Source organism: Idiotropiscis lumnitzeri, chromosome 9, assembly GCF_059441095.1.
Source record: "Idiotropiscis lumnitzeri isolate Australia: NSW breed Sydney's pygmy pipehorse chromosome 9, RoL_Ilum_1.0, whole genome shotgun sequence".
Taxonomy (NCBI): domain Eukaryota; kingdom Metazoa; phylum Chordata; class Actinopteri; order Syngnathiformes; family Syngnathidae; genus Idiotropiscis; species Idiotropiscis lumnitzeri.
The window spans coordinates 14,991,251-15,012,871 of record NC_142399.1 but is presented as its reverse complement, the minus strand read 5'-3'; the positions used below and the strand labels follow the sequence as shown (position 1 = coordinate 15,012,871).

Sequence of the window (21,621 nt, the reverse complement as noted above, 5' to 3'; positions counted from 1 at the left end):
ATATTTCATAAAAAGATTTTTTTCTTAAATGTTGCTGCATGGTAAAAAAAAAAGCGCTTTCAATTAAGTGGCAAAACCAAGTTTTTTTTAAAAAGGTTTTTACGCCAAGCAGCGTTTTCGGTTTATGTAACTAAAGTAACCTGAAATTTAATTCAGCGGCTGTTAAAATCAAGTTATCAATAAAGTTGCAAAATTACGTTTGAAGCAAATAATCGGTAGTTACTAGGTGACTTTTTCAATGAAAATGCTTGCCACAACGGGGTACCCCGCAGCTTCAGTGACGTCACAATATGGAAAGTCAAAACCACCACAAGTGCATCGGTTCCTCACCGGGTCCGGTGGCGCGTACCTGTAATCCAAGCTACCGGGAGGCTGTCATTGAAATACAGTAACTGTAAAAGAATGTTGCTCGATACCATCTATGAAACACTAGAGTATGGTTTAAATGTTAATTCGGAAAAATCATATTTTATCTTATTGATCACAAAAGCCATTTAGTAACAAAGAGAAGCGCCTGCTGTAGAAATGTGACTTTCCTGTAGAATTAGGTAGTTTTCATACAATTTTTTAAAAAAGAAAAATTTTTCGCATTTGAGCTGAAATATATTTTTCAAGTTTTTCATGAAAGGTTTCACGTTTTTACACAAGTTTAACGTTTTTAGTTGATAGGTGTTATCTGTTCCGGCTAAATTTAGGGTTGCTGATTCTTTTCCTAGTGTGGCGCCAATACGCTTCTGTACATTTGGCCTCAACCGGTTTGTTGTAAAAGTTCTTGGTAAATTTCGAGCATGTAAAGTACGGATTATTGTGATCGTAGTGCTCACGTTCCATACAAGGCCGCCAGAGGGCACTTTGCTTCCTGGTAACTCCACTCCAGTCAAAATCACCACCAGTGCATGTGTTTCTCGCCGGGTGCGGTGGCGCGTGCCTGTAATCCAAGCTACCGGGAGGCTGAGGTTGTGGGATAGTTTGAGTTCAGGGGTTCTGAACTGCAGCGGGCTATGTCGAGCGGGTGTCCGCGCTAAGTACGGTATCGATATGGTGCTCCCGGGGGAGCTCGGGACCACCAGGTCGTCTACGGAGGGGTGCACCGGCCCAGGTCGGCAACGGAGCAGGTCAAAGCCCCCGTACCGCTCAGTAGCGGGATCGCACCTGTGAATAGACACTGCAGTTCAGCCTGAGCAATACAGCAAGACGCAGTCTTTTATACTTAATTTTCCTGTTCTGGACTATGATTATAAAAGAGGACACTTCATGTTGCTAATTATTTTTATGTGCACAAATCTTTATTTTTTATTAAATTAATTAGGCCTATATATATATATATATTTCTCCAAATGTCATCGCTATGCATTTTTTATGAACAATGTACATTCTAAATGTTGAGTTTTTCCATTATAATAGTAAGCAACTATTTTTTTTATATTTCATAAAAAGATTTTTTTCTTAAATGTTGCTGCATGGTAAAAAAAAAAAAGCGCTTTCAATTAAGTGGCAAAACCAAGTTTTTTTTAAAAAGGTTTTTACGCCAAGCAGCGTTTTCGGTTTATGTAACTAAAGTAACCTGAAATTTAATTCAGCGGCTGTTAAAATCAAGTTATCAATAAAGTTGCAAAATTACGTTTAGAGCAAATAATCGGTAGTTACTAGGTGACTTTTTCAATGAAAACGCTTGCCACAACGGGGTACCCCGCAGCTTCAGTGATGTCACAATAAGGAAAGTCAAAACCACCACAAGTGCATCGCTTCCTCGCCGGGTCCGGTGGCGCGTACCTGTAATCCAAGCTACCGGGAGGCTGTCATTGAAATACAGTAACTGTAAAAGAATGTTGCTCGATACCATCTATGTAACACTAGAGTATGGTTCAAATGTAAATTTGGAAAAATCATATTTTATCTTATTGATCACAAAAGCCATTCAGTCACAAAGAGAAGCGCCTGCTGTAGAAATGTGACTTTCCAGCAGAATTAGGTAGTTTTCATACAATTTTTTAAAAAAGAAAACATTTTCACATTTGAGCTGAAATATACTTTTCAAGTTTTTCATGAGAAGTTTCACGTTTTTACACAAGTTTAACGGTTTTAGTTGATAGGTGTTTTCTGTTCCTGCTAAATTTAGGGTTGCTGATTTTTTTCCTAGTGTGGCGCCCAATACGCTTCTGTACATTTGGCCTCAACCGGTTTGTTGTAAAAGTTCTTGGTAAATTTCGAGCATGTAAAATACGGATTATTGTGATCGTAGTGCTCACGTTCCATACAAGGCCGCCAGAGGGCACTTTGCTTCCTGGTAACTCCACTCCAGTCAAAATCACCACCAGTGCATGTGTTTCTCGCCGGGTGCGGTGGCGCGTGCCTGTAATCCAAGATACCGGGAGGCTGAGGTTGTGGGATCGTTTGAGTTCAGGGGTTCTGAGCTGCGGCGGACTATGTCGAGCGGGTGTCCGCGCTAAATTCGGTATCGATATGGTGCTCCCGGGGGAGCTCGGGGCCACCAGGTCGTCTGAGGAGGGGTGCACCGGCCCAGGTCGGCAACGGAGCAGGTCAAAGCCCCCGTACCGCTCAGTAGCGGGATCGCACCTGTGAATAGACACTGCAGTTCAGCCTGAGCAATACAGCAAGACGCAGCCTCTTTTATACATCTCCCCCCTTTTACAACAAAAACGCGACAAACTCATATTATTTTAGCATTACACTACACACAAACACAAAAGTTTTTTCTTCTTCAGAAAGCAGTCTTACACTGCCCCCTCCTGGGTGAAGGCGGGACTACATACTTTACCAGATTCACTCATGGTCTAGTGGTCAATTCCCCTGACTTGTGTTCGGGCGTCGTCCGTTCGGTTCCCACTCATTCACGGTGTCTATGTCTTCCCTGTGACTGACTGGCGACCATTTCCGGATTTAGGTCGCCTTTCGCCCGTAGAAAAGCGGTGTGAATAATGACATGACATGACGTTGTTAATTGGTGGGAATCTATTTTTGTGAGAAGAACAACAATACGGGTTAAAGCACATTGGAGCAGTACTGACAATTGCATCAGCACCATTACGTTAAACATCCCAGGTTTTTGTGTGCATCTCTCGTGGAATCTTGTGGAGAAAATGATTCTCTTAATAGCCATGGTGAAAGTGGATATCTACAGTTAGAGAGACTTTACCACCAGCGTTGAGGGTACTATACTAACACAAGTGATAATTTAGTTCGAAGGAATTTCAACCACCCACATTTCCACATTTCTAGTTGACTTTTGCTTGGGGATTTTTCTTTCCTCACCCAGATAACGGTCTGAATCTTAATGAGAAATGACAGCAATTTAGGATCGCTTTAAATTAAGCAAATTCATTCAATGCCTACATTATTAAATTAATATTATATTTAATTAGTATCGAGTGGCTGTAGATTTTTTAAAGGATTTATAGGAATAATATTCTGATTGAAAAACATTGTTTGTTAAATTCATGGGATCCATAAATTTTAGTGATTTAATTTTACACTTCTTCGCTTAATATTTCCAAAATTGATGCTGTAGTTGAATTGTTATGTATTATATGGCACTCATGGTACACCTGCAAACAAAAAAAGGTGATACATGTGCTTTTCAACACCAATTGCACAACTGGAACCACAACACAAAAGTAGGAATTCTCTGATGAGCAAATCCATAAATAAAGCAATTTGGGACTAATTTAATTTACATCCCACATTTGGATGGAAAACTAAGAGGTCTTGGAAACTGTTATTTGATTGTAATGTTGTAATGTCTAATGTATTGTACAACGACACAGCAAAACATTCCATCTTCTTTCATTAAAACACGCCGTCCGTTTCATCCATCTATAATATTGAGACATATAGTTGCCACATAGAGGCAGTGTACAACAAAAAAATTAATATTTTATGTGTCATATTGACTGTCACAAAGCAGAAAATGCGCGTTGGAACCATGTTATTTTTTCTAAGTCTGTGCAAAAACTTTAACGTTACTCGAATCTTACACGTTGGGCGTTCTGTGCTTTATTACTGCAGACTCCCTTGAGTTTCATCATAGGTTCACATGACATTCCGATTAATCAATGATGAATGTGCACCACTATCCTTGTGTATTTAAACATGTTCTTGGCTTTCTGTGCTTGATGAAGGCCGACAACGAACCCCTCTGAAGCTGAGGAATCACCAGAGAAATCTGACAATACTGTTGAAGAAGATCATCAGTTATTGTCAAAATACTTGACAGCAGATTAAATTGCTATTTTGTTGAACATTATATTTTATTTATGGTTGATTCTTTATGTGTAGTTGTGTTTGTCCTCCAGGAGGAGGCAGTGTATGAATCACCCAAAACAGATTTTGGTGAAGAAATAATTAAATTGTAAGGTTTTGTTTGATGTACACATACGATATGCAGTATTGTGTGCTTTTTGTAAGTAGAGATGGAGTATAAAAGACTGTGTCTTGCTGTATTGCTCAGGATGAACTGCAGCGTCTATTCACAGGTGCGATCCCGCTACTGAGCGGTACGGGGGTTTTGACCTGCTCCGTTGCCGACCTGGGCCGGTGCACCCCTCCTCAGACGACCTGGTGGTCCCGAGCTCCCCCGGGAGCACCATATCGATACCGAACTTAGCGCGGACACCCGCTCGACATAGTCCGCTGCAGCTCAGAACCCCTGAACTCAAACGATCCCACAAGCTCAGCCTCCCAGAAGCTTGGATTACAGGCACGCGCCACCATACCCGGCGAGGAAGCGATGCACTTGTGGTGGTTTTGACTTTCTATATTGTGACGTCACTGAAGCTGCGGGGTACCCCGTTGTGGCAAGCATTTTCATTGAAAAAGTCACCAAGTAACTACCGATTATTTGCTTTAAACGTAATTTTGCAACTTTATTGATAACTCTATTTTAACAGCCGCTGAATTAAATTTCAGGTTACTTTAGTTACATAAACCGAAAACGCTGCTTGGCGTATAAACCTTTTAGAAAAAAACTTGGTTTTGCCACTTAATTGAAAGCGCTTTTTTTTTTACCATGCAGCAACATTTAAGAAAAAAATATTTTTATGAAATATAAAAAAAATAGTTGCTTACTATTATAATGGAAAAACTCAACATTTAGAATGTACATTGTTCATAAAAAATGCATAGCGATGACATTTGGAGAAATATATATATATATATAGGCCTAATTAATTTAATAAAAAATAAAGATTTGTGCACATAAAAATAATTAGCAACATGTAGTGTCCTCTTTTATAATCATAGTCCAGAACAGGAAAATAAAGTATAAAAGACTGCGTCTTGCTGTATTGCTCAGGCTGAACTGCAGTGTCTATTCACAGGTGCGATCCCGCTACTGAGCGGTACGGGGGCTTTGACCTGCTCCGTTGCCGACCTGGGCCGGTGCACCCCTCCTCAGACGACCTGGTGGTCCCGAGCTCCACCGGGAGCACCATATCGATACCGAATTTAGCGCGGACACCCGCTCGACATAGTCCGCTGCAGCTCAGAACCCCTGAACTCAAACAATCCGACAGCATCAGCCTCCCGGTAGCTTGGATTACAGGCACGCGCCACCGCACCCGGCTAGAAACCGATGCACTCGTGGTGATTTTGACTTTAATGATTGTGACGTCGCAAGATGCGGGGTTCACAAGTTTTATATGGTAAGCATTAACATTGAAAAAGTCATCCGAGTAACCGATTATTTGCTTTAAAAGTAATTCAGCCACTTTATTGATTACTTGATTTAAAAAACAACTGAATTAAATTACAGGTTACTTTAGTTACATAAACCGAAAACGCTGCTTGGCGTCTTTTACTATTATAATTAAAAAAAACTCAACACTTAGAATGGACATTGTTCATAAAAAATACATAGCGATGACAGATGGAGAAATATAAATGTGCCTAAATTAACTTAATTATAAATAAAGACGTGTGCACATAAAAATACTTAGGAACATGAAGTGTCGTCTTTTCATCATAGTACAGAGAGAAAAAAAGTGTGAAAGACTGAGTCTTGCTGTGTTGCTCAGGCTGCACTGCAGCGTCTATTCACGGGCGCGATCCCGCTACTGGGCGGGACGGGGGCTTTGACCTGCTCCGTTGCCGACCTGGGCCGGTGCACCCCTCCTCAGACGACCTGGTGGCCCCGAGCTCCCCCGGGAGCACCATATCGATACCGAATTTAGCGCGGACACCCGCTCGACATAGCCCACTGCAGCTCAGAACCCCTGAACTCAAACGATCCCACAACCTCAGCCTCCCTGTAGCTTGGATTACAGGCACGCGCCACCGCACCCGGCGAGAAACCCATGCACTGGTGGTGATTTTGACTGGAGTGGAGTTACCAGGAAGCAAAGTGCCCTCTGGCGGCCTTGTATGGAACGTGAGCACTACGATCACAATAATCCGTACTTTACATGCTCGAAATTTACCAAGAACTTTTACAACAAACCGGTTGAGGCCAAATGTACAGAAGCGTATTGCCACCACACTCGGATAAAAAGCAGGAACCCTATGTTTAGCAGAACACATTACACATATCACCTGAAAACGTTAAACTTGTGTAAAAACGTGAGACTCACTCCCTAATTCTACTGGAAATCAGTCCATTTTTTACAGCAGGCGCTTCACTGAGTTACTGAATGGCTTGTGTGATCAATAAGCTAAAATATGATTTTCCAAAACAAACATTTGAACCATACACTAGTGCTACATAGATGGTATCAAGCAACATTCTTTTACAGTTACTGTATTTCAATGGCAGCCTCCCTATAGCTTGGATTACAGGTAAGCACAACCGCACCGAGTCACTGATGGTGTAGTGGTACACTCTCCTGAGTTGTGTGCAGGCAGCGTGTGTTCAGTTCCCACTCAGTGATGGTGTCTATGTCTGCCCTGTGACTGGCTGGCGACCCGTTCAGGGTGTAGTGTGCCTTTCGCCCGTAGTCAGCTGGGATAGGCTCCAGCACCCTCCCGCGACCCTATACAGGATAACGGTGTGGATAATGACATGACATGACATGACACAACCGCACCTGGCTAGAAACAGATGCAAAAGTGGTGCTTTTGAGTTAAACGCATATGACGTCACCAAAAATGGACACTTAAGTAAGCTTAACATTGGCACTGAGGTTTAGGTTTGCATGTAAAAATGACATCAGTACTACCCTCTCCCCCAGCCAAAAAAAAACACTGCAGTGATAAACGACAAATTGGCACGCCCCCTTTTGGAGCTGGCTTGTTAATTTTTCCGGCCTCAGCTGTCTAGTCACAGAAGGGAGACAAACATAATATTGCTGGCTTTATCAGTTCTGTCGTGCAAAACGGCGACCGATTGCCACCAAAATGCAAATGCACTTCTACTTTCCTCCACTTCAACCCGTGAAAGTACAAAAGTGTTCTGCACAATAGTTTGGCTTTATTGACGTCAAACCTGAGCTTATGTGATCACCGCCACAGAACCAAAAATACAGTGTGAATCGATTCTCCACTTCCACAGGCTGAAGCGGATAAGCACATGAATGCGCACACGAACCCCAACTGGTTATAGTTCGGACATTTACCTACGATAAAGTCTAGTCAACTCTCAGGAGGCAGATGGCAGCTGACAGCGAGCAGTAGGCGGCATGGATCTTTATCCACCCTCGCTTCCCTCCCCGGCTAACTGTAGGATAACGGCACAACTAATAGCAACAATTAGCTTCAGGCCGTTCAAACAAAAGGCGTTAGCACAACAAAATTAGTGCCGTACTGTCCAGCCATATTCCTCGTAAAAAGTAGGCGTTCTTCAAGTGGGAACATTTCCAAATTTCTCCAAAATTAATGGATAAAAAAGAAAATAACTAATTTCAGTTTCCTAATCAAAAATATATAAACTGATCTTGTTTGCGAAAATGGGCCATCTGGGCTGGCTAAATGCTTTAAGGTGAAGGGTACACACAGCGAGAGACCGAACGACACTAGTTTTAGAGTGTGTGGTAAAACGGTGTTATAATATGATGCTGCTACGAGCTGTGAGATGTAGTTGCCACAGCGGCAGTGTAGAACAGTCTATAGTGACCGTCACAAAGCAGTGAAAATGCGCTGGCACCATGTTGTTTTTTTGTCTTTACAAAAACGTCTTTAACGTTACTCGTCTTTTACACATTGGGCGTTCTACGCCTTATTATAATAATTGCACACCCCCTTTAATTCCATCATAGGTTCACATAATATTTGTCAATGATGAATGTGCACCACCATCCTTGTATATTTAAACATGCTTTTGACTTTCTGTGCTTGATGAAGGTCGTCAACAAACCCCTCTGAAGCTGTGGAATCTCCAGAGAAATCTGACTAGACTGTTGAAGAAGAGCATCAGTTCTGGGCAAAATACTTGAAACCAGATGAAACTGCGGATTGGGTGCAGGCAAGCCAATAGAAGGATAATCGCTTGGTCGTAAAAATACCGGGTGACCCTTTTTAAATATATTTTATGTTGAATTAGTCATGGTTGATTCTTATTCTGTGTAGTTGTGTTTGTCCTCCAGGAGGAGGCAGTGTATAAAACACCCAAAACAGATTTTGATGACGAAATAATCCGATTTTTAAGGTTTTGTTTGTAATAATACTACGTGCAGTGTCTTTTGTAAATAGAAATGGAGTATAAAAGACTGCGTCATGCTGTATTGCTCAGGCTGCACTGCAGCGTCTATTCACAGGCGCGATCCCGCTACTGAGCGGTACGGGGGTTTTGACCTGCTCCGTTGCCGACCTGGGCCGGTGCACCCCTCCTCAGACGACCTGGTGGTCCCGAGCTCCCCCGGGAGCACCATATCGATACCGAACTTAGCGCGGACACCCGCTCGACATAGCCCGCTGCAGCTCAGAACCCCTGAACTCAAACGATCCCACAGCCTCAGCCTCCCGGTTGCTTGGATTACAGGCACGCGCCACCGCACCCGGCGAGAAACGACTGCACTAGTGCTGGTTTTGACTGGAATGGAGACACTAGGAAGAATAGTGCCCTCTTTCGGCCGTGTATAGAACGTGAGCACCACGATAAAAATAATCAGTGGTTTACGTGCACAAAATTGACTAAGAAAGTTTATAATAAACCGGTTGAGGCCAAATGCACGGAAGCGTATTGCCACCAAATAAAAAACAGGAAGCCATAATGTAAAAACGTTAAACTTATGTAAAAACGTGAAAGGTAAAAAGTATATTTCAGCTAAAATGTGAAAAATTCCGCCTCAGAGTACTCATACACTTTCCATTCTTATTAACTGTAAAATCCCGCCATGTCTCAAGCCAAGCACTAAATAAAATGTAAGTTATTTAAAAGAGCCGCGTTTTTCTGTATTGTTTCAAGGTGAAACAAGAGTCACATTTTTTAATGCTATTCATCACGTTTTTACATCAGTTTTTGCATTCTTACGTAAATCTCACGTTTTTACATGATAGTTTTTTTCTGGTGTGGCAGCAATACGCAAATGCATGCAAAGACCTTATGACGATTCTCTCTACTTTTATTACTTTTTTAAAATAGGATTAATACTCACAAATTCTACAGGAAATGGAAGTCAAATTTCTACAGCTGACGCTTCATTTAGTTACTGAATGGCTTGTCTGATCAATAAGATAAAATATGATTTTACAAAACAAATATTTGAACCATACACTATTGTTACATAGATGGTATCAAGCAACATTCTTTTACCGTAACTGTATTTCAATGACAGAGACTTGTGAGGGACATATTTTTATTCTAGAATACAAGTTATGACAAACATCCATGCAACATTTGAAGAACACGCCAGCAAATGAAAACACAACACTACATCCTTCTATGACACTCAACGTCTGATCAGTTCGTTGACTTACTCAGATCACAACACAAGTAGGGAATCTATTTAACAAACAGCATCATTTCATCTTTGGTTGGATGAAGGCATGTGGAAACAGTGAAGCAAACATGGTAACATGAGTTGGATGAACGAGAAAAACTGAAGGAAATTGACAGCAGTTTAGGAAGACAAAAATGCTTTACATGAGAAGTCAGAAAAAGAAAATCTACACAATTCCTTCTAAGGCACCTTTTGCAAAAACAACACAAATATCAGTCATATTAAATTATGAATTGGAACGCCGATCTGTGCTTACACAACATCTTTTCAGCTACAACTCAGTTCTAATCAATACACGATTAGATTCCAACTTTTATGAAATGCGCTATACAAATAAAGTTGCATTGTTATTATGCATTCATGAATAAAAACAAAGTGTGATCCATGAGTAATCCAGACAATCTGGATTAAGGTGCCCGCATATTCTTCAGAATAAATTTAAAGACTGAGTTACTTAAATGTAAATTGTTGGCCGATGACAAACTAACAAAATTGCAGAAGCAAACATCAACACACTAAAATAGAAAAGAAACCAACAAGATGACATGAGGGCTAATTACCAGAGCTGGGCAGTCCGTCCCAGGGGAACATTGGTCCTGCCCTCCGGCTCGGTCCGGAACGGTGGCAGGGATCAACAATTTTTATGAATAAGGCCGGAGGGTCGAGGCCGGAACGGTACCGAGATTACGGCCGGAGGGTGGGGGACTGACCGGCAAAAAAGGGGTCAAGTGCCCAGCTCTGTTAATTACTAATTTAAGAAAACATATTTGTGACGGGAACTCAGTAATTACTTGGTGAGCTAACTGACACAGCTCAACATAAAATGAGCCAGTGTGTGTCTTTCACTGGATAAGGTTGCAGTAAATCCTTCTCACTAGCTTCCACTGCTGAATGTATTGCAAACATGTGCCTCCCCACGCACACACTTGCAGAGAAATGTTGGTGGGTTGTTACGTGAGCAGTTGCACAGCTGGAAATGTAAGGCACAAGTTTCATCTTGAGCATTTACACTTTCTCAAGACTCCCAACTCTCTGTCAGGCGAGGAAAGGAAGAATTCCAGTCCCCACTCAGAATGCTTGGTATCTTTTCAATTTTTTTTGTTCTTCAAATAACCAAACACAGTACAGCATTTGCAGATCGAATACACACATGCGTGAAAGACGAGGGACAATAAACGCACAGATTACAATTGATGGCCATTGCTGCTCCTCCAACGGAGAGAACAGAGGAGTGTGATTTGCCTTGTGCTTAAAGTCGAGTAAAAGGGCCAACGTGAAGCGGCCCTCTCAGTTTGGGTGAGGAGCAAGCGTTGGTCGAGAACAGGGAGGACGGAGAGGAAGAATAAGGCGAAGATGATGAAGAGTCGCCACTGTTGTTCAGGGTGAAGACACTTGAAATGGCAACATCCACGATGCCTTGACACAGCTCAGGGTACAGCTTCCTACAAGAGCAACATAAAAACAAGAATGTCGGTAAGCGTAGTGAAAGAGTACTTTGGAATAATATGATAAGAGTAAAAGTAAAAAGCATGTTGAATTACAACTACTCTGACAAGTATAATTAACTTACTACCCACCTCTGGTTTTCCGAAAATAATCGTCATGAAATTAGGCCGACATAGCAGATGCACAAAAATACACTTGAAAACGTGTCTTTAAGCAAAGGTGTGTTGCTACTGACTGTGCACAGGCTGGTGCTCCGTTGATCTCAATGAGCCACACTTTCAAGTTCACATCCACCATGAAGTCAAATCCAAATAGCTGGAAGCTCTGGTAGGAAAGATGCTTGGTGCTGATTGCTGGTTCAATGCATGCCAGACAGCTCCTGAAAAATCACACCGTCAAAAACGTTCATCTTATAGTCACAAATAAGTATTACAGGCCAATGGTAAGTATAAAAAATTACATTTTGTATTTATTGACCAATATTAAAAAAAAAAAGTTGAATCGACCTGACATGGTTTAAAGCAACTCTGAAGGTTTCCAGCAGTCCTTTATTCAAAGCTTTTTCTTTGGGGTGCCATCTTGTGTTGGCTTTCTAAACAGCACAATACCTTTGATGCCAGGGGGTTGGGACCAGCGGAGTTTGTAAACAGAGATCGATTATTTTTAATTAATTATTTTTTAAGTAAATTATTTATTTTTCCAAATTGACTTCTCCTCTATCTGATGGCAAAATTAATTACTTAATGATTTGTGTAACAAACAGCCTCAAGCATTTTCCACTCCATGTGCAAATCCATGTTACTAAACGTGTACATAAGTTTGTGGTGTAAAGCAAAGGAAAGAAAAACTGCAGAAATCTGCAACAGGTGGACAGTATATCAAGCAAAAGTGATTTGTAATTACTTGGATCCAAATAAAAAAGTTGGGTCTCTGAAGTGCCAGTCCTGTTATGAGAAAATGTGTGCATGACCCTCGGATGTTGACTAATTTACACAACACCAAGGCTCACCACAGCTACCTGTGTAACGATCCACCATTTCTAAGCTCAGACTGGGCAACATGAAAGCACAATCACGTAAAAGCAACAAGCTAAGCAGAGCTGCAGTCTTTTGGGTTTAATAAATATCGTCTTTCGTTTGCCAGAAACTGTGGAGTGGTATCACTTAGCAAAAAAGGTAACACAATCGCTAATAGCAATATAGAAATTGGGATTTAGCTTTATGTTTACATATCTTTCTATGTTTATGTATTCATTCATCTGCAGGCATTAATTTTTCAAGTGCAATATTATAAAATGATCTTAAAATGATAAAGGGTTTTGGGATAAGATTTTAGCGTACATTTAGGTTTTTAAATTCTGAATATATGAAGCTGTAAAAATATTAGGCTGGCAACTACTAATTTTTAATTTTTGTTTTTAATATGTGCCGCAGCTCTTGGTCGCTAACCTCCCTATGTACATCTTTTCTTTTTTTCAAGATTCAATTATTACATAGAGCTACAATGTTTTGCTGCTAAGCTCTGTTTCACAGTTTTGTGGACCTACTTGATGATTTGCTTGATCTGGGGCAATATGGTGGACTCCAGGGTGACACCATGAGTGTTAAGTAAGTACAGACGAAACTCGTCAAAGAACATCTCGTTGCCTTCCTCATAGCGACCGTAGTTCTGTGAGTGCTCCTTCTGGATGCAGTGGTTGGTCAGGTGGCTGGTCATGTCTTGGAGGTCGGAGCTGTTGTACGGCTCAGAGGACGTTCGCAGCACCCCCTCCCGATACAAATAGATGTTGTAATGGTGGTCCACAAGGACCCAGCTCCTGCGAATACCGTATCATAAACTCTTAGCGTCGAGTAGTGAAGACTTCCTCTGTGAGTTTCTAAAAAACACAAAAGACTTGCCTGATGTCAAACTTCCTATGCCCAGGCTGCAGAAGTAAAGGTTTCTCCAGGTACTTCTGAATAACATGAACCTGTCCTTGATTGTCGATGTACTCCAGTAGTTGGTTAGCATCGTGCGATATCAGAATACCAGCACCTGCAGGAAGTAAATATGTTGTTTGAAGTTGCACGTCAATTTAGAAAGCCATTTGAGCATTTATTCTATATCCTTAATATCCGTTAGATCCATGTATGAGTATCTTCTCTCATTGGTAAGACAATTCAGCACAAGTAGAACAACCTGGGCACACTCGTAGAACAACTGTCACACAACTAACATTGTTTTGTTTTGTATTTTTTCACGACTGCATGTATGCCATTTCTGCACACTAGCTGGACAACTTGATACATGCCTACTAGTGTGGGAAAACTACTAATTAGTATTTTGGTGCTACTAGCAGGGTCCATGAGCTTACTAGTGTTTGAGATATGTCTACTAGTTAGGCCTATCCATATATCACATGCTCAGAAGTAGAACATGTAAAACGGAATGTAAATTTGTAGTTTGTAGATGCTTTGTCAGCACCTAATTCTTGCTAACGTAGTCTTAATCATTGATAGCTGGTTTTTCTTTCTGCTGTAATGGAATTTCCAAGCCGCTGTAATGCGATTTCAGGCAGGTAACTAGGAACGCAGTGCTGACTGTCTCATTTAAGTTCGCAGATTTTCCAACATCTCTAGCGAATGTTATTATTATGACTAGCAACTATTATTATGATAACTAGCAACAAATCGAGTGACTTTTGACTTCACGGTAAACATTACAGATACAAGCAAAATCCTATCAGTCTTGTTGGCTTCTTGGGACCCCTTCCCAACCTGACACACTTAGCTGTATGTCATCCATTTTCATGCATATTTCAGTTTATTGAAGACTTTTAATTGTCCGTGGGTGTGAATGTGCTCCAGCTCAACTGGAACCGTAATGAGGATAAGCGGTACATAAAATAGATGGATGGAAAAATGTCTATTCAGCACTGTAGCTATGCTCATGAATACCACAGTGCTATTGAGCCATGTACTTGTATCCTATCACTAGAGTTATGATTTATTACATTTTTTGAGTAAAATTGGAGGCACTGTAGTTGTTTGAGACAAATTAAACCTACCATCAGATTCCTCAAGTCCTCTGACAATGGTGGATGTTATAATGACTGATTCCAAATATAGATGAATATACAATCTTCATTTGCCGTCCAATATTATCCCGGAAGTAGTTGCCCAACTGTATGATTCTCTACAATGCAATTATTTATTTAAATACTTTCAGTAAGGATTGACAATGTATCATAATACTGAGACAGGGAATTTCGGAAGATTTCCGAATGGCCCCTCTGTTTCAGGGCCTTTGGAATATAACCCCCCGGTAAAAACTCAAAGGTATGGACAACACGTGTGTTCAAGCAAGAGTTTTCTACTATTTCTTTTTTTTTTAAATACAGTGTGATGATTTTGGCTTAATCTTTTTTTAATTACCCTGTAAAATGTCACGATGAATCTCTAGTTGTCAAGTACCAAACCTGTGGAACAGTCTTCCATATGTGCTTGTAGAGGTGGACACTCGCTCAGTATTTAAGACTTAATAACATTTCTCACTGATATGGATTATAGTTAGGACGGATTCAGGCTTGCTCCTATTACGCTGCCATAGGCTTAGACATTAGTGACACGATTGTATCAGACAAAATGTGTAATAAACATTCTACCTTTAGCTCCAGCAGATGACTTGGCTATCCACACAGTCCCGTCCCCACTTTCTTTTTTGGAATGATAGGATGCCAGGAATACTTCTCGCTCATCCGTCTTGGGATTGCTCTTCAGATGGCTGAGGCCATTTGTAGCAGGAGCCACAGGAGTGTTGAGGTTGGTGGGATAGATGATGTAGGATTCTGGGAACCAGTTAGACGAATCAGAGAGCTCTGGGCTGGTCTTTATTAGCCTGATGATTGAAAGGCGATTGAATAATTAATTGGCGGAACAAAACATATTGGTGACTTCAAAAAGGTAATTGTATAAAATATACATACTTGACCAAAGACGCCTTCCTGCAAAGCTTGTCTGCCCCTCTGTAATAATTCACCAGCTGCACCAGTCCTGGTTCATGACCTAAAGTTAAGTCCCAGTAAAAACATTTTAACCCAAAGATTTGAATGTTAACACAATTGCACTTGAACGGAAGTCCACTGGTGGAAGCATTGATCCTCCACAAGACGCAGAGGCTAGCAGCCCTGCACAGTCATTGCAGCTGTCTCGTCCTGAGTGGGTGGACACCAAATGTAGCGCATGCAGTTTGTTTTCAGCATAAAGAAAAATGAAAGCATACTTTACCTAGACGCCCGAATGGTAATCTGTTCCGTTCACCGAGCATCAGATTGAACCTGGGGTTGTCTCTTTTCAGCCTCTTCCACTGCCCAGTAGAAAGAAGGATTTTGGAAACTTCTGCATAAACGGTGCTGTTGTCGTCCCGTGTAACAAAAGTGTACATCTGAGAGGCCATTGTCCCACGGTGGATGGATATACAAATATCGTTGGCGAGACTTGGAACAAAAACAACTTTTCTTGCTAGGGTGTTACTTGTCTGGCAGGAAGAGCAGCATACGGAGGGTCAAGTGTTATCTCCTCTGACCGGGCATGGTGATGATGAGTCAGTCATATCCAGTCCTAACGTTCCCTTCACATCCGAATCAGAAGATCTAAACCAAATGCAAACATGTCGCCACTACGCTACAAGAAACCATTAACAGCGAAAATGCAAAAATGTCGTTACTCAACAGACATCAACCCAGCAGTGCCCAGTAACACGCAAGGGTGTGACTGGGAGCAGACAGCAGTTCCACATACTTGTCCAACATGGGCCGAATAGCTGTCAGCATCCGTTTTTTGAGTCAAACGGACTGCTGCTAAATTGTCTGACTTAATTTACAAAATGACACGATCCCAACCAAAGAATTAGAAACTACAAAATCCAACTATATGCCAAGTTATGCATACGATATCAAGAATAGCGTTTATATATTCAACAACGGCATGCGTTCTCATTCTGTAGCAATGTCCTCTTGTCGATGGATTAAAACTCCCTCGGTTATGGTTAGTGTAGTTGTTACTTACGATTAAAAAGACATTAATGCGTATTTAAAATTTGTATATACATGTATAGATATATTAAATCGTTGTAAAAATCACTTATATGCCTATATGACGTTTTTTTTAAATAATATTGTAAGTTAGTTCGAGTATAAGTGTATGTTTGACGTCATGTGCACTTCATTTCCCAGAATGCAAAGGAAGGGGAAAACAATATTGACCAATACGGCTTTCCAACACAGGATGGCACTACAGGTTTCAATACGCAGAAGCCTATCACGCTGGTACAGTCGAAAGTTAAGTTTATGAGTTGGAGTTCTTCGGTAAGTGTATAAATTAAGTTTTTATAGTAAGTTAGTTAGTTGGTTGATTGAGCATAAGCGAAAATAAGAAGAAAGTGTTCCAGAAGTCGAGTTTCCTCGAGGTGACGTTTAAAGTTTCGATATATAATATATATATATATATTTTTTTTTTTTTTGTGGGGAGGGTGTACTTACTTCCCGTACTTACTTCCCGCATCGTCGATTAGTGTTCAACATAATTTTGTTTTCATTTTCCGATTGAATAATGTCTTAAGCGTTCACTCCCAGTTTGGGGAAGAGAAAAAAATAATACATTCACCACGACCGGAAGTAGTGCGGTGCAGGAAGCAAATGGTGGCGGGTACAAATAGTTTTTCAAACGTATGCTATAAGCTGTACGTTTCATACGACTAATACTTGTAGGTGTGGTATTTATATTTCGTAACAAAGTCTTAAGTGCATGTGTTATATAGTGGTTAGGCGGAGTTACTGATTGTTGCCAATAGAGGGTGCTAGTGGTTTATATATGTCAGAGTTAGGAAGGTCTGGAACTTGAAGTAACAACAACCGTTAGTCAGACCTGTTGTATGATGTTCAGTGCTGCATTAAAACAGCCGACATAAAGTGAGCCGTTGTGTGGGCGCATCTCTTCATTGATATCTCAAGATATCACAGCATGCCGTCAATAGTAAATGCCTGCCGTCAATAGTAAGTGAAGCGCTTATTTTGAAGCTTTGCGTTGCATGCCTTTATGTTCACGATGTTTACATCGTAAGCAGACTGCGCGCGTCAACTGGTTCGCACATCAGTACACTAATTCTACTGTTAAAATTAATTTCTATAACCCGTCAATTCATGATTTGAGAACTCTGAAATAAATTAAATGGACAATTACCAACAGAGCAGCCGTTTAACTGCGTTGAACAATTTATAGCAAATACCCTCAGTTGTAATATTTTCTGTATAAAACATGACCTAAATGAGAATTTGACATTGTGTTTACAGTATCATAAAGCTGCAGATTACATGTAGTCATGGCTTTTGCTGAGGTGTTGCATTTTTCATCACTTTTACCCCATCTTCTTCACCAGGCTGGAACAGCCCAGGCATGAGTGGCGCACACCTGGACGAATGGCAGAGGAGGTCCTTTGACATTTCATCTGGCAATTGTACACCTGAACAGACGGCAGATGCCTACCGGGCCCACATCCTCTCCATTCAGTATGCATGGGCAAGTTCCCACCTCTCAGAGGCCGCCATGGGCAGCCTGCTCAAGACCTACTCGGAGCGCTATGCTGCAGTGCTGGACTCTGATGACCCCCGCACGGGGCTTAACAACTATGCAGAGAGCGCGCTTCATCTGGCCCGTAATCAGAAGAATCACAGCGACAAATGGGAGTCGTCCCTCACCGTGGAGCGCATGCTCGACTTGCCCTGCGTGCAGAAGATAATTCAAGCAAGGGCAGGGGGAGAAGGCTCCCTTGTGGCACCAGCAGATGTTAGCATTTCTGTTGGACAAGAGAGCAGCAGCATCAGCAGCTCCATGTTTGCGTCTACTGCTGCAGGCAGGTCAGAGGGCACATCTTTCAGACTTAATTGGCCACAACAAGCTATAGTAGAGGTTAATAACACAGCCACTGTTTCTATGGCTAGATCAATAACCTCTGAGGGCATGTCAGATAATATCCCTTCATCTTCCCATCCAAACGCTAGAGTTCAGCCGGTGTTTAGTCATCCCACGTCATGTCCTCCTCAGAGCAACATGCACCCTGCAGGCAGCAACTATCAACCCGGCTTTTTTCCTACCTCCAATTCATCAAAGCGGAAAAATTTTTACAGCCCAGATGCAAGTGAATGCAGGGGGGCACAAGCAGGGGCCGACCCAAGACCTACAAGTAACTTCAAATCAGCCCGTGAGCAGCTATTTGTAGATCAAAACAAGAAACATTCCTATCAGCCCCAAAGAGGAGCGACTCCTGCGGCGGCAGCAACTGTGAAGAAATCCCTGGGAGCCAACAGGCCTCGAGGTGCTTTTTCTAAATTTGTGTCTCCTATGCCACGGCAGGACGAAGAGGAGGGTGCGCCGAAACCCAACCCAAATAAGGAACCTCAGATTCTCGATGAGCGTCTGAAAAATTTTGAGCCAAAAATCGTGAATTTGATCATGAGTGAAATCATGGACCACGGGCCTCCTGTGGTGTGGGAGGACATAGCAGGCCTGGAGTTTGCTAAGACAACTATAAAGGAGATTGTTGTTTGGCCAATGTTGAGACCTGATATCTTTACAGGCCTACGAGGTCCGCCTAAGGGAATTCTGTTGTTTGGACCCCCCGGGACCGGGAAGACATTAATTGGCAAATGCATTGCTTGCCAGTCAGGTGCCACGTTCTTCAGCATCAGCGCATCATCGCTCACATCCAAATGGGTGGGTGAGGGTGAAAAAATGGTGCGGGCCTTGTTTGCCATCGCTCGCTGTCACCAACCTGCCGTCATTTTCATCGATGAAATAGACTCGCTGTTGTCCCAGCGCACTGACGGCGAGCACGACTCCTCACGCAGAATCAAGACAGAGTTTCTGGTTCAGCTGGATGGGGCCGCCACTGCCGCTGAGGACCGCATCCTGGTGGTGGGGGCCACCAACCGACCTCAGGAAATAGATGAGGCTGCCCGTCGTCGCCTGGCCAAGAGGTTGTACATCCCCCTTCCAGAGGGTCCCGCCCGGCAGCAGATAATCACCAACCTCATGTCTCGAGAGAAAAACCAACTGACAGCGGAGGAGCTGGAGCGAATTGTAGCAAACACAGATGGTTTCTCCGGAGCAGACATGACACAACTGTGTCGAGAGGCTGCCTTGGGACCCATTCGCAGCATCCGGCAAGGCGACATCGCCACCATCACGGCAGATCAGGTGCGGCCAATCATCTATGGCGACTTCCAAGACGCTCTGAAGGGGGTGCGACCCAGCGTCTCATCTAAGGACCTGGAGCTGTATGAGGAGTGGAATAAGACATTTGGCAGTGGTCGATGATAGCCTTAATTCAAGAAAATACACGTTGGCTTTGATTTTACATGGCTTCATAAATAATTTTCATTGTTGGAAGCAGTTGGATAAATATTCTTTGTCTGGTTACTCAGCAAATGTGCACATGTTGCTATTTAGGTATAGTGATACATTTTGGTCCTCCAATACTGAATCGGATATCCACAAATGTTCCAATGTAATACTTATGTTTTCTAAAATATAATGAAATAAAATGCTTACAACACTATAGACCTCTAATTTTTCTTAGCTATTTTTAAAGAAATGCATACAAAACAAACCACTATATTGTGTCAACAATATTTGTGTGACACTAGTAAGCCGCTCCAAAAGTTGGATGTGTTAATCATGTCCACGGAAGTTGGGTAACACACAGCATCCTAAGAACTGTCCTCTTGCGTTCCTCTCTTCCTCTTATTGATAAAGACGGCAGTGGACAGCACAGGACAATCGTTACTGCGACACATCCCACTGAGTGAGCAAGCTTTCCACAAAATTCAGAGGACTGACACCCTTGATTCCTCCCATGATCCTGGCCGCCAGTCTTAAGAAAGTGAAGCTGACCACAATCTGATATAAGGTTTTTAAGCCAAGCGCCTCGTCGGCCACACGCACGCCCCTGTGGAAGGGGACAATTATAGAGTGCACACACATGAAATGAAATTGTCATATAATTTTAATGACATGATCTTTGCAAATCTGGAAGGCCTTGAAAAAAGACTTTCATTCATTTTTCATCTTTTTGTCAAGTCCCTCATAAATATTTAAGACTTGTGTGGCTGGCCACTGGATTTAAACTTTGTTGGTTTTGCCAGCAGCCCCAGTGGTCACACAACCCCCGGTTGGCATCATGGGGACTCCTCACAGCTGGACTGGGACAGATGCACAGAATTCCTCTGGTGCTGACTGGGATCCACTGAGTATGGACCCAAAACTGTGACATATGGTGTTAGCTTGTTTTCTTAATTTCTACTGTGGCAATGCACCAGTCACATCTGAGCTTGTTAACGCTGAAGTATACACATGCACCAATAAAGGGCACATTTAGATTTTATGATTTCATTCTGAACAGTAAACACTTGAGCAAATACCTTTATTAAAGAGATTGTCACACCCCAAACAGTGTTTGCAATGAAATGTTCTTTACGCCTTCACGAGTCAAAATACGGCATTCTGAATAATATTGCTTTGGTGGAATGTAAGTAATGTATTAAAATCCACCCATCTCATGGGGCGGCCATTTTGTCACTTTGGTCGCCTGAAAATAACAGTTGTGCTGGGCTCAGGTACCAACCAATCAAGGATCACCTGTTTATGGACCTGAGCCATCATTGGTCATTATCCGATCCCTGAGCAGCTATGATGTTATTTTCAGTTGACAGAAGTGACAAAATGGCCGCCTTCCCTAGATGGCTAAAAACAGTTGCATTGATCATATTCTCGTGTAATTGATATATGGTTGATTTACTCTTTTATTTTTTAGCTGTCATAGCAGGTATCCAGTCTTTTTTCTCTCCCTGTTGTAACCCTTGAATCCTCTTTCAAATTTTCAATTTCATTGAGGTCACATTTAAGGTTAAACACCAGCTATTTGGGAACTAATCTCCCTCATCAAACTTTAAGGCCTGATTTTTTTTCCCATTTGTTGAGTACTTTTACAACAATAACCATCCATCCACAAAAACTGTACGAACATGGTAGTTTAACCTCAGGCTAATTGCTTTTTTTCTTTTTTTTTTTTTAACTTGACAGAAATCCACTTGGGAACAAATGTGTCCCCCTGTCTCAAGCACATCTCACGAAGCACCGTGAAAAAGGTGAACAAATTTGCCATGTCAACATGCATGTCTTCCTGTCACTTTGCATTAATGGGACAAGATGTTTGTGTGTGAAGTCCACTTAAAATTGCTGTTCTGTTTTTCTGT

General features: G+C 41.9%; 2 protein-coding genes and 6 non-coding genes across 11 annotated transcripts; 3 read left to right on the top strand and 5 right to left on the bottom strand.

Moving 5' to 3' along the window:
- Positions 1 to 907: 907 nt before the first annotated feature.
- On the top strand, positions 908 to 1,206 carry LOC148330395 (signal recognition particle RNA). The gene has a single exon (XR_015845509.1).
- A 1,126-nt stretch (positions 1,207 to 2,332) lies between these two features.
- On the top strand, positions 2,333 to 2,631 carry LOC148330394 (signal recognition particle RNA). Its single transcript, XR_015845513.1, has one exon.
- Positions 2,632 to 4,439: 1,808 nt separating this feature from the next.
- Positions 4,440 to 4,738, bottom strand: LOC148330393 (signal recognition particle RNA). The gene has a single exon (XR_015845510.1).
- Positions 4,739 to 5,282: 544 nt separating this feature from the next.
- LOC148330392 (signal recognition particle RNA) lies at positions 5,283 to 5,581 on the bottom strand. The gene has a single exon (XR_015845517.1).
- Positions 5,582 to 6,003: 422 nt separating this feature from the next.
- Positions 6,004 to 6,302, bottom strand: LOC148330391 (signal recognition particle RNA). The gene has a single exon (XR_015845519.1).
- A 2,346-nt stretch (positions 6,303 to 8,648) lies between these two features.
- LOC148330390 (signal recognition particle RNA) lies at positions 8,649 to 8,947 on the bottom strand. The gene has a single exon (XR_015845512.1).
- Positions 8,948 to 9,732: 785 nt separating this feature from the next.
- ttl (tubulin tyrosine ligase) lies at positions 9,733 to 16,920 on the bottom strand. Of its 2 annotated transcripts, XM_088305119.1 has the most exons (8): positions 16,852 to 16,920; positions 15,599 to 15,677; positions 15,298 to 15,376; positions 14,977 to 15,209; positions 13,232 to 13,367; positions 12,880 to 13,149; positions 11,569 to 11,712; positions 9,733 to 11,329 (listed from the first exon to the last, which is right to left on the bottom strand). In XM_088305119.1, exons 2-8 carry the CDS (start codon positions 15,636 to 15,638, stop codon positions 11,137 to 11,139), a joined length of 1,095 nt encoding a protein of 364 aa, XP_088161245.1. In that variant the 5' UTR covers positions 15,639 to 15,677; positions 16,852 to 16,920; the 3' UTR covers positions 9,733 to 11,136. The 2 variants fall into 2 exon arrangements, with proteins under 2 accessions (XP_088161245.1, XP_088161244.1); XM_088305118.1 differs by lacking the exon at positions 16,852 to 16,920 and having other exon boundaries at positions 15,599 to 16,336.
- On the top strand, positions 16,576 to 19,923 carry fignl1 (fidgetin-like 1). Of its 3 annotated transcripts, none has more exons than XM_088305116.1 (2): positions 16,576 to 16,677; positions 17,748 to 19,923. In XM_088305116.1, the coding sequence occupies exon 2, from the start codon at positions 17,765 to 17,767 to the stop codon at positions 19,682 to 19,684; it is 1,920 nt and encodes a 639-aa protein (XP_088161242.1). In that variant the 5' UTR covers positions 16,576 to 16,677; positions 17,748 to 17,764; the 3' UTR covers positions 19,685 to 19,923. The 3 variants fall into 3 exon arrangements, with proteins under 3 accessions (XP_088161242.1, XP_088161243.1, XP_088161241.1); XM_088305117.1 differs by having other exon boundaries at positions 16,634 to 16,778; XM_088305115.1 differs by lacking the exon at positions 16,576 to 16,677 and adding an exon at positions 17,019 to 17,364.
- Positions 19,924 to 21,621: the final 1,698 nt, after the last annotated feature.

Bases quoted from the DNA above. Each gene is read 5' to 3' on its own strand.
- ttl (XM_088305118.1), bottom strand. From the start codon at position 15,767: ATGGCCTCTCAGATGTACACTTTTGTTACACGGGACGACAACAGCACC. The intron at 13,150-13,231 runs GCAAGTCTTTTG...CGGTATTCGCAG, and splicing joins CATAGGAAGTTTGACATCAG to GAGCTGGGTCCTTGTGGACC. The intron at 11,713-12,879 runs GTAGGTCCACAA...GTGATTTTTCAG, and splicing joins CAGATCAAGCAAATCATCAA to GAGCTGTCTGGCATGCATTG.